The sequence below is a fragment of the Neoarius graeffei genome, chromosome 25 (assembly GCF_027579695.1).
Source record: "Neoarius graeffei isolate fNeoGra1 chromosome 25, fNeoGra1.pri, whole genome shotgun sequence".
Classification (NCBI taxonomy): Eukaryota; Metazoa; Chordata; class Actinopteri; order Siluriformes; family Ariidae; genus Neoarius; species Neoarius graeffei.
The window spans coordinates 36512035-36525048 of NC_083593.1; the positions used below are offsets into that span (position 1 = coordinate 36512035).

The 13014-nt window shown below is 40.0% G+C and overlaps 1 protein-coding gene across 1 annotated transcript in view; it reads right to left on the reverse strand.

Moving 5' to 3' along the window:
* The window catches only part of megf10 (multiple EGF-like-domains 10), a 137894-nt gene that overhangs the window by 31951 nt on the left and 92929 nt on the right, over positions 1-13014 (reverse strand). Inside the window, exons 10-13 of the mRNA XM_060909553.1 lie at positions 9106-9280; positions 8809-8929; positions 3111-3274; positions 1671-1773 (exon numbers count right to left, since the gene is read on the reverse strand). Coding sequence (XP_060765536.1) covers positions 1671-1773; positions 3111-3274; positions 8809-8929; positions 9106-9280 — 563 coding nt within the window. The remainder of the gene's footprint in view (positions 1-1670; positions 1774-3110; positions 3275-8808; positions 8930-9105; positions 9281-13014) is intronic.

Below are 13014 nucleotides of genomic sequence, written 5' to 3' on the forward strand. Positions count from 1 at the left end.
GATCTGCAGTGCTAGCTGCTAACAGAAATTGGTAAAATGTCTGGAAAGCACAACCAGCTGGTATGACAGGGTCACAGACCATTTTCTGGAAAAGGAGCGGAGGGCAGAATTTGTGTATAAATAGTGTTCATGTTCATGAATCTGAAGTGTGTATATTGTTCAGTAATGTTAAGAGAATGGTGGGCTCTGTGTTATAGGTTATACCTGGGTATAATATTCAAGGTTCTGTGTGTTGCATAGCCTACCTGGTTATGAATTTCCAGACTGTGTTGCAGAAGATGTTCAAGGATGTGTTGCACAGCTGGGTGTTGTGTTAAAGACTCTGTGTTGCATATCAGGGTATGATGTTCAAGGCTCTTCGTTGAATAGCCAGTGATTTTTGGATGTTTGATATTTTTGATTAAGGATATGAGGCACTAGCCTGGCAAGCCAGACTATAACATGAAATGTACAAGCAAAAATACTTTCTGCCACTAGGTAGGGTTGTCTAGTTCACTGTGCTAATGGGGCACACCTTTCTATGCTTTGATATCCGGCCTACAGGTTTTACGATGAATGCGTAAAATGGGCTTCCCCTGTTTTAAAAACCAGCAGCCACCACTGGAACTAGTTATGGTCAGAGGCTCATTGATGATGGTGGCTTACATGATGCCATACAGATGTGGCAAAGGTGGCAAAAAATATGAACAATCAACAAGAGTAATGGAGCCCATAAGGCCAAAACATATCCAAAACATGAAAGCAGTCAGGTTTGACTTAAAAAGGGAGCAGAACAGAGGAGGGAGAAAGAAAACAGCCAGAGAGAAGAGGTTTCTTCTTTCGCATTCAGTATGAAATTATTCTGTTCACTTTTAAAGCACTCCATGGCCATGCTCCTTAATATCTAATGGAAGATACAGCCCCAGGAGATAGACTGGTGTGGAGGAAAATGGTTCATGATGGCGTTCAGACCTTTGAAACCAACAGGTGAACAGCTGAGGAAGAAAGGCGAGCTGGACGAAAGGCTGCTGAGGCTCTCAAACTGGGGCAGCTTCCTGGCTAGATGCCCCAATAAACTTCATATGGGCCGCCGTGCTCGAATTGAGCAGCAGTGATGATGATGATGATGATGATGATGATTCTCCAATTCACAGTCTCAGATCTTCATCTTCTGGTTTACTGTCCGTCCCCTAATTTAACGGTTTCCAGGGCATTTAGGGTTGCAGCCCTCAAGCTTTGGAATTCTCTCCTTCAGTATCTTCGGGATTGTACATCTCTTCCCAAATTCATAAATCATCTCAAATCTTCTCTCTTTTCTCTCTGCTATCCCTCCGTTCCTGATCGCTGACTGTTCTATGTTTTCTAATGCTTTGAGCTAGTCTGTTATCTTTATGCTCATGTAAATTGCCATTTTGCTTTCTGTGTCTCCTATCTATCATGTTTTCTTTTGGTTGATTTGCGTCTCTTTCTGTAGTATCATTACTTTGTAACGCGTCCTTGGGTTGTTGAAAGGCGCTATATAAAGTAAACTTGTTGTTTTTCCCACTGATCTGAAATAACTGACCAATTTAACATCACAGACTGTAATAAACAACAGATGAAGTAGTATATTAAGGTCGTGTCATTACTAGGTCATACCAGGATGTAGCCTGAATATTCGTCCTGAGCAGAGATGGAGAAACACAGCTCACCTGTCCAGCCTGCGAGACAGCGGCAGTGCCCAGTTACAGGGTGACAACCATCAGCATGACTGCAGTCACAGCGCTCTCGACAATCCATGCCATACGTCCCATCCTAAAGAGATCAACAACATCATCACACAGTACTACTTTGGATTCTATTTGGTAAAAATAAAATACTTATATGTATAGATATTACATGTTATAGTTATTTGCAATGTGATCAATTTGATGCAAGTGATGTGGGGAAGTGCTATGCTCTTTCATTGAGTATTGCACTTATATTATTTTATTTTTTTCGTGGTCCGGTTTCCATCAGATCCTGTGCTCTGATTGGCTGGCGAGCAGGTCCGTATCCTACGATATGGACCCCAGTTACGGACCCCAGTTATGGACCTCTGGCGACTCGCTCGTTCACAACAAACATCGTAGCAATTTTTGTCAACATTTATTTTCGCATTTTTCAGGAGAATAGCATTAATTTTACATCATGGATAGCGATAACGACAGTGTTCACAGCGAAAGTGAGTTTTACTACCCTGAGGAAGAAGAAATAAAAGAAAACATTTCAGGAGAAAGCTAAAAACCTCTAACTGTTGCTAACGCCGAGCAAAAACATGGCTGAATCCTGAATGACTCAATTTTGTATAAATAGGGGACTACTAGGTGGCAAAATGTAGGTTTTTTCCTGCCATGGAAGTGTACTTGTATACCGAGGAGGAAGCCATTTGCATTACAGCCATGAACGAGGATTAAAAATGGCGGCTCAGCTCGGTTTTCCCTTTCAGGTGCTCTTGTTTTCTGTTAGAATTTGGTAAAGAAAAAAATAAATATCTTATTTACCAGCTTAAGGTCAGTCCGTATGGTGAAATACTGTGACCTCGGCCTTGAATACTGACCTTGGCCCAGAGGGCCTCGCTCAGTACTTTCAAGACCTCGGTCACGGTATTTCACTATATGGAAAATATGGTAAATATTTAAGCTGGTAAATATATATATATATATATATATATATATATATATATATATATATATATATATATATATATAATTTAAAAAATCAAGATTAATCCACTAAAAACTGTGCAATACACTGCTACCGTTTTTGGCTGAACTTTTTAATGCCAGGATTCTGAACGAACCCCATTCATGCACTTTTATCCACATAAAGTCCTAATGGACTTCTAAAATAAAGTGAGTTTGCTCTGCGATTAAGAAACGATTTCATTCAAAGCTATGCTGCTTCGTTCCGAGCATGTGATCTTTTCAGCCTTTGGAGCATGCTGTATGTACTACTGCACATCATAAAATGACCCAAGTTGATTTCTAACATGTTCATCATCGACCGATTACATGATTTGGAAAAAAAAAAATCAGTAAACAAGAAAAGTCATTGTGATCAGTGATGAATCAGTGCAGTACATAAGTGTGTGAATTTCTTAGAAAAGTCACCTGGCAGTGCATGTCACATCGTTCACCTCTCCAGCCTGGAGCACAGGTGCACTGGCCATCTAGAGCGTTACAAGCTCCACCGTTCCCACACGTGCAGGTGAGATTACAGCCGAGTCCCCACGTACCGCTGGGGCAGTTTATAGAGCAGTGCACTCCATGCCAGCCTGTATTAAAGAGAAGGGCATGAGGAAGGTCCTCGACACCTGCAAATTCCCATGTGTGTACAAGCACCTACTCACTCCTTATGCTTATGATAAACACAATGCAAAATTTTACAGCCCACCACACATCTGCCAACTAATTTAATAACTAATAGAAATAATTATCGAACACTGAGCATTCAACGTAAGCAATGCATAGCTAATTGTTGTGGGTATCCTATATAGAAAAGGAAAAATCTGCTGATTTAGAGACAGAGCAATTAGTGAGTCCTCTTTAAACATGGCAACAGTCCTGCTTCAGAGCTTGGATCAATAGTTTTTTTTTTCTTAATTACATGTAAAATTTCACGTGTGAAGAATAGTGAATAAACATTAAGAAGAAAATCATGCTAAATAATTATAACAAGAGTGCTCTGAGAGCACAATATCCCCCTCTGGCAACTCGGCCATAACTCTGGTAAAATGTGACTGAATTAAACAAAATTGCAATATGCGTATTACGGACATATAACAAAGAATCCTGTCAAGTTTTGTGAAATTCCTCCAAAAATTGTGAGAGGAGTTGATTTCAGAAGGAAAACATCTCATCTCATCTCATCTCATTATCTCTAGCCGCTTTATCCTTCTACAGGGTCGCAGGCAAGCTGGAGCCTATCCCAGCTGACTATGGGCGAAAGGCGGGGTACACCCTGGACAAGTCGCCAGGTCAGAAGGAAAACATTCTCATGAAATTGCCAAATTATAATTTTGTTAATCAAGGGCTGTAACTCTGGTAAAATGTGACCGAATTTAAGGAAATTACAATATGCATATTACCGACATATAACAAATAATCCTGCCAAATTTCATGAAATTCCTCCAAAAACTGTGAGAGGAGTTGATTTCAGAAGGTGAGCACCAGTGGCGGCTGGTAGTCTTTCAAACAGGGGAGGCTGGTCGGTTATGATATTTCCAGATTTTAAAAGAAAAAAGAAAAAACACATCAATTTTGCCCATACTCTTGCCTCTGATCTGGCTGATTGTTGGCAGGGTCACAAACTGTGAAATAACAGGTTCTTTTGGCCCATTGGGGGCAAAGTTGGCCCATTAGCCTACTGTCCAATATACATGATGATGGTGTTGGGGGGGGGGGGGGTATATTTTAACATTTTATATTTTAAAATTGTGGCATGTTGTTTAAAAATTGATCATTTTAACATTTTAAATAGATTCTATATTTTTGGTCCATCCATGACATATTACTAAAGTAGCCTATTTACTGTTGTTGATGTGGGTCACTTGCTGTTAGCCAATTCACCTTCTCGTACCAGGAGAGCTGAAAGGAACGAGTATTATTCCCTACCTTTTTCACCAAGTCAATCTGAGGCGTTGGTCTACCCTGCTCTTTAATTTTAATTTTTTCCTCGAAAGGAAGACTGGCAAATGGCTTCGCCAAAATTAAATCAACAATGCTTGGCATCCGTGCGCAGCTTTCTTGCTAGCTGACTAGCCCCCTCAAGTTCAAGTTCAGTCACTCAAATAAACGAAATTTCTGGAACTAAGATAGCAAACTTGACAACACTATATTTACACTTTATTTACAATGAAAATATATACAAACTAAAAAAGCTGGTAGAAACCGTATGTAATGAATGAAATCGAAATGTAAGCTGATCTCTTACAATACACCACAGCACTTGTGAATCCACATGGGACTGAACTGAAATTCACCGCTGCCTGTCTATATTTGAAACGAGCTGTCAATCAAAGAAAATATCCGGCCGCTTTCACCAATCACCAGTCTCCTCGCGGAAAGCTTTGCCATGTCCCTCCCACTGTGAGGCTGGGAGTCCGGTGGGCGGGCGTTTTTGCAGTATTTGTCCAATAACCGTCTTGCATTTTGATATTGAAAAGTGCATAGTTCCCAAATGCCACTGAAGTCCACTGAGGCTGGGAGTCCGGTGGGCGGGCGTTTTCGCAGTATCTGTCCAATAATCGTCTTGCATTTTGATATTGAAAAGCGCAGAGCTCCCAAATGCCATTGAAGTGCACTGAGGCTGGGCTGCATCGTGCTGTCACGAGGGGGAAAACTCACGCACACATTAGGCGAACTGGGGAAAGTTATAACGGAATGATTTCGCACTGTAGTGGGTTGAGCACATATATTTCTATGATTCTGGATCTGAAATAGCAATGTTATAAGGTCGGCTATAACATAAGCCTAGCGCAATTCATCCTACACGATGTTCGTCATTTTTAGAGGAGGCTGAGCCTCCCTCGTTGTCTTAGAGCAATCGCCCATGGTGAGCACCCTTCCTGGGATGGACAGACGGACATCGCCATGACATACAGTGGTGCTTGAAAGTTTGTGAACCCTTGAGAATTTTCTATATTTCTGCATAAATATGACCTAAAACATCATCGGATTTTCACACAAGTCCTAAAGGTAGATAAAGAGAACCCAGTTAAACAAATGAGACAAAAATATTATACTTGGTCATTTATTTATTGAGGAAAATGATCCAATATTACATATCTGTGAGTGGCAAAAGTATGTGAACCTCTAGGATGAGCAGTTAATTTGAAGGTGAAATTAGAGTCAGGTGTTTTCAGTCAATGGGATGACAATCAGGTGTGAGTGAGCACCCTGTTTTATTTAAAGAACAAGGATCTATCAAAGTCTGATCTTCACAACACATGTTTGTGGAAGTGTATCATGGCACGAACAAAGGAGATTTCTGAGGACCTCAGAAAAAGTGTTACTGATGCTCATCAGGCTGGAAAACGTTACAAAACCATCTCTAAAGAGCTTGGACTCCACCAATCCACAGACAGACAGACTGTGTACAAATGGAGGAAACTCAAGACCATTGTTACCCTCCCCAGGAGTGGGCGACCAACAAAGATCACTCCAAGAGCAAGGCGTGTAATAGTCGGCGAGGTCACAAAGGACCCCAGGGTAACTTCTAAGCAACTGAAGGCCTCTCTCACATTGGCTAATGTTAATGTTCATGAGTCCACCATCAGGAAAACACTGAACAACAATGGTGTGCATGGCAGGGCTGCAAGGAGAAAGCCACTGCTCTCCAAAAAGAACATTGCTGCTTGTCTACAGTCTGCTAAAAATCATGTGGACAAGCCAGAAGGCTATTGGACAAATGTTTTGTGGACGGATGAGACCAAAATCAAACTTTTTGGTTTAAATGAGAAGCGTTATGTTTGGAGAAAGGAAAACACTGCATTCCAGCATAAGAACCTTATCCCATCTGTGAAACATGGTGGTGGTAGTATCATGGTTTGGGCCTATTTTGCTGCATCTGGGCCAGGATGGCTTGCCATCATTGATGGAACAATGAATTCTGAATTATACCAGCGAATTCTAAAGGAAAATGTCAGGACATCTGTCCATGAACTGAATCTCAAGAGAAGGTGGGTCATGCAGCAAGACAATGACCCTAAGCACACAAGTCATTCTACCAAAGAATGGTTAAAGATGAATAAAGTTAATGTTTTGGAATGGCCAAGTCAAAGTCCTGACCTTAATCCAATCGAAATGTTGTGGAAGGACCTGAAGTGAGTAGTTCATGTGAGGAAACCCACCAACATCCCAGAGTTGAAGCTGTTCTGTATGGAGGAATGGGCTAAAATTCCTCCAAGCCGGTGTGCAGGACTGATCAACAGTTACCGGAAACGTTTAGTTGCAGTTATCGCTGCACAAGGGGGTCACACCATATACTGAAAGCAAAGGTTCACATACTTTTGCCACTCACAGATATGTAATATTGGATCATTTTCTTCAATAAATAAATGACCAAGTATAATATTTTTGTCTCATTTGTTTAACTGGGTTCTCTTTCTCTACTTTTAGGACTTGTGTGAAAATCCGATGATGTTTTAGGTCATATTTATGCAGAAATATAGAAAATTCTAAAGGGTTCACAAACTTTCAAGCACCACTATAATCCCCCTTTGGGCCTTTCGGCCAGTGGGGGATAAAAACTATTTAGTTTAAATAATTAATTTCATCACAAGCCCCTAAATACATTCCAGTATAACACAAATCACAATTAGTTAAATGGAGTCCACCAGTGTGCAAATAATTTGTCATGTGACCTCAATATACTTACACTTGTTCCTCTAATACCCCAGAGTATAATGGAGAATATACCTAGACAAACAGCATCATGAAGACCAAGGAGCTATCAAAAATAATTTGGGAGAAAGTTCTGGAAAATACTAATCAAGGTTTGATTAAAAAAAAAATCCCAATCTTTGAACATTCAATAGGGCAATAATAAATCCATTAAAAATGGAAAGAATGTGGCATAACTACAACTTTATGTAGAGGAGGTCATCCATCAGGGTAAGGAGGGTTTTGGTCAGATTAACAACCAATAGTAACTACTAACATGATGCTACCACCACCATGCTTCACTGTGAGGATAGGTGGTACTGGTTGTACCACAACTAAATTAGGGACTTCACAAGACAGGTGAGGACTTGTGCAGCAACACTTTTTTATTGTAAATAATTCTGCAAACTAGTGTGAATGATTGTCTGTGTCTATGTGTCAGCCCTGTGATGACCTGGCGACTTGTCCAGGGTGTACCCCGCCTCTCGCCCATAGTCAGCTGGGATAGGCTCCAGCTTGCCTGCGACCCTGTAGAACAGGATAAAGCAGCTACAGATAATGAGATGAGATGAGATAATTCTGCAAACTATATGTTGATTTCTCCACATACAATATTATGGGCTATTTTGTATAGATTCATTACATATAAGCCCATGTAATTCCACTTCAGCTACATGTTGGAACACTACAAATGTGAAAAATTTCAGGAGTGTGAATATTTATGCAAACCACCGGGAAAAAATAACTGATCTGAAAGTAACAAAAAACACACAGTTGCTTCAGTGACTTAATATTTCTGGTAAATTATTATGGTGATTTTTTTTAACATTCTGTTAAATACTTACATTTTAAATAATCCTACTTGGACCCCTATCTGATAAGGAAAGGGTTTTACATTCATCTAGAGGGTCAAACAAAGAGCCCTTTAGTATTCCAGATTGAAAATGTGTATCTTTTACAATTTTCTCTTCAATTTGGTCTTGCCAGCTCCTGCCTAATAATCAGACGGCAGCATAACACACTCGGGGAGAATGCGCTATCTACCCTCTTCCACATACATGAACTCAGAGATGCCTACATTTGGCTCGTGTCACTTTGAATAATGGCAAACCTCTCACTCAGAAAGCACGGCCAATTTTGCTCTCTTGATTCAAACTCACAACTTTTTAACAGTAGTACTGTATTTGCGTTTGTTGTGCCACTTTCCATCCATCCATCCATTATCTGTAGCTGCTTATCCTGTCCTACAGGGTCGCAGGCAAGCTGGAGCCTATCCCAGCTGACTATGGGCGAGAGGTGGGGTACACCCTGGACAAGTCGCCAGGTCATCGCAGGGTTGTGCCACTTTGAAGCCAATTAAATCATTTTTATGATAGCGCATCAACACATTCCTTCACAGAATCTTTCTCAAATCAGGTTGAATTACCTGCTTTGCATGTACAGGATCCATCCACGGGTGAACACGTGGCTCCATTCTTGCAAGTGCAAGCAGAGGAGCAATTAACTCCATACATCCCTGCTGGACAGCGTATAGAGCAATCTGCACCCTGAAAAAGAATTTGTAAAAAAAATTTTACTAACGCATTCACTACAAAAGCTTCAACAAATGAACCACAATGATTCAGGAATTCAATAACCAGTGGGAGGAAAACACTGAAGAGTATTAATGCACAAATATCAAATAGTATGAAGAAACACCACACAGATAAATGTGTGTGTTCACCTGAAAGCCTGGCGCGCAGATACACTCTCCTGTCACACTGTGGCAGTCTGCACCATTCTGGCACTGACATACCTGCTGGCACTCCTCACCGTAGAAGCCTCGTGCACACGTCTCATTACAGTAGATACCTGACCAACCAGGCTGGCACGAGCACTCACCTGATACAGGGTGGCAGCTGGAGAGAAGCACAAAACGCTTTTCATCTACTTCTTCATCTTAACCTTTTACATAATGTACACACAAACAAGCAGACCAAGGTCACACCAAAACAGGCAATGATATAGCGTCCCAGTAGATTCAGCTGAACCTATACTCATGATGCACAAAAGGAATAAAAAGCGCTTTTCACTTCTTCATTACAAATCTGAGATACTTGAAAATATTTGTCTGAATTCCACTTTTGGAATTCCACATCTCAAAAATGCAAATTCAAAGAAAAAAAATTACTTTAAAAATTAATCCGAAGAAAATTTAACACTTCATGGGGAAGCCATGGCCTAAAGCAGCTTTGGGACCGAAAGGTTGCTGGTTTGATTCCCTGGACCAACCGGAATGGCTGAAGTGCCCTTGAGCAAGGCACCTAACCCCCGACTGCTCCCCAGGCTGCTCTGGGCATGTTGTATGTCACTCTGGATAAGAGCGTCTGCTAAATGCCTGTAATGTAACTTTATATACTGTAATAAACGGTGTTGCCAGATTATTAGATAAATCTAGCCTGGCAAGCCAGACTAAATGTGAATATTTAGTCTGGCCTCGATCCGTAGACATTTCCGAAGGGGGTGGGAGGAACAAACCGCTGTCTTTCAAACTGTCTCTGTGCGTATAGGCCAACGCTCTGACCAATCAGCGCAACAGTGACTGTGACGTAGTCAGAGCAACAGAAAGCAGTGGGGGAGACCTTGAAATAAATAATTTTTCAAAATGCGTATTAATTAATAAACAGGTTCTAGATATTAAGAAGTTTGGAGATAATGACCACAAGTTTGGAGTCTGTACCACATACACTAATTTTTTTTCCAAGTGTTTTTCAAGGGTTTGCTTAAACTGTTTTTGAGAGTTTTTATTTAGTGGTGTTTGGTGAAATAATTTCCCTTAAATTTAAAATAACGGGAAAATAAGAAACAATCAAAAAGTAATGTTTCAAAGCTGTTTATTAATTCTTCGTACTGCACAAACTAGCCCCATCCTTTTGGCTACGAGCGGAGCCAGCTGGTAGATCAGACTTTTGCCATAGCTGGTCGGCAAAACAGCGAAAACGTCCTTCTTGAAAAGGAATGAGCGGAGAGCCTCTTCCTGCTCATCTTTCAACGAAAACTCCAAGTCTAATTCTTCTAAAACTGATTCCAAAGCGGAGTCAAACGCGCGCTGTTCACTAGCCGTAGCCATTTTTCCTGTTGTGCTTTCTCCAGCGTCGCGCAGCTTTGTCGTCACTCCTGCAAAAGCCCGCCCAAAGAATCCAAACAAAAACCTTGCGTTGTGATTGGCGGGCACGATTTGATGCCCAGGGTGTTTTTGTTGATATGGTGTGAGGCTAGACCCACTCACTAGGCAAAAATATTTTTGGCCGCTTGGCGGGTGGGTCTAGTTTACTAGGCTAAGATAAATCCACACCTTCAACAAAGTGTAAATTCCAGTTTTATCGCCCATGTGATTTTGATGTGGTATAACTCAGGATGTGCAAACTCACTGAATTTAGCATTCTGACATGCCAGCCAATGTTAGGCTTTGCTGGTTCTAACCTGAATTACCATGCCATGTAATGCCATGATAAGAATATTTGTCTAGACAAAGACAGCGCAAAAGCCATTCCATTTATAGTGTATTATTATATGGCACGAGCTACTTCTGGTAAAATTGTGTACTCTGATTGGTTCCTTGGTGGGCAGTATTTTCCCATAATGCCCGTGGGTGATTATGGACTTTCTTTCCAAGGCACTGGCTTTCAATGTTGCAAAAAACAAACAAAAACAAAACGACAAAAAAGATTAATTAGAAATCAAAATGGAATCAAAAATGGCCAAAAGACAAACAAGAGTCACCGAGTTATAAAAGAAATGAGCAACAAAGGGCATTCAGAAACCGCTAACCGCTAACAGAAATTCAGTTTTGAAAGTGCTAGCCGTTTATTCTGCATGCATGACTCAACTACGTTACAAATACAACGTGACTGAAAGCAGTGTTACACCTCATTATAATGACCATCTATTTTAATCTTAGAAATAAAAAAAAGCCATATAATAAGCTCCTTATTAACCTCACTTGCTCGGTCTTTACGGGAAAATATCAGACCTCTGTCTTTTTGTACGGTCTGTACTGTCAAGGCCTCGGTCTGATATTTTCCCATAAAGACCTCGCGTTCAGATAATAAGTAGTTATTAGCAATATACGTAACAACAAGATTGTAACTAGATTCTTTGTACAAAGACTGAGGTAACGGGGGGGGGCATTTTGTTTCAAGTATCAGAAATTTAAGTTTGGATTCCAGTCAATCTGATCTCAACTCCATACATGCTGCACTCAGGGGTGCCAGGAGTGGGTTAAGTTTCTTCCATAAACACACAACAGCAGTGTGTAGCGTGAGGAGAGCAATCACAGACTGTCCCTGATAGGAGACATCTTCCAGCTGCCCCAGTCAGGGCTTCACATTTTTTGTACCCAGGGAGCCTTTTAGGTGTAAAATAATTTCGCCAGACCTACTTGGTACAGATTTATGCCATGAACGGTATTTGATTGTGTAAAGTAATATTAACAGAGCTTTTTATTCCTGATCTTTCCACTGACAAAAAACACAAGGTCCAAGTTGACATCATTTATAGGCTACTTGTTTTAAGTTAATGAGGTCCGGATTAAAATTAATAATACATGCAATAACTTTGAGAACCATATATATATATATATATATATATATACACAGACAGATACACACAGGGTGTTTCAATAAATTTGATATAATTTCACAATCTAATAACTTTGCCAATTCTCATTCAATTGACCTCAAATTTTAACAGCGTGTGTGGAAACAGGTCAAAATGTTATGTTTAATGTTTTTTGTTTTTATCTTTTTAGGTATAGAAATGCCATTCACTGGAAAAAAAAAAGGCATTTTGTGTGTTAGAGTGCGCTCGAACAAGACTGTGCAGCGTGCATTTATCAAGTCAAGTCAAGTCAACTTTATTGTCAAATATGCTATGCATGCTCGACATACAGCACAGGTGAAATTTCAGTCCTCTCTGACCCACGGTGCAAACAGACAATGCAATAAATAAAAGTAGAATAATTGAAATAAACAGTATAAACAGTATAAACACTAGATAAGAACTAGACATAGACTAAACACTCATATATATATATATATATATATATATATATATATATATATATATATATATATATATATATACACACACACACACACACACATATATATAAATTGGAGCAAATAAACAGTCAAGGGCACCTGAGGTATAGCAGGTAAACATGAAATAAGCAGTATAAACAATAAACTAATAGCTTTTAAGATTATGAGAGAATTCTCTAAAAATGCACCAACTGCAATGCAGATTTGGACATGGCACAAAAAGTTCAAAGAGGAAGGCTGGGTTGGGGTTAGGCGTGCATATTGAAAATGTGTGAAATTGTTCATGGAATCCACATACCTTTGAATTTCTCATTCAAATTTTAAGGAATAAATCTTATATTGTTCAACATTAAACCTGTTCAGTTTCATTTGCCTAGACTATGGAGTTTCTGGGCTATTTACATCTCAAATAATATCACATTTTTTTGGAAAAACCATATATACAGTGCCTTGCAAAAGTATTTATCCCCCTTGGTGTTTGTCCTGTTTTGTCACATTACAAGCTGGAATTAAAATGGATTTTTTAGGGGTTAGCACCATTTGATTTACAC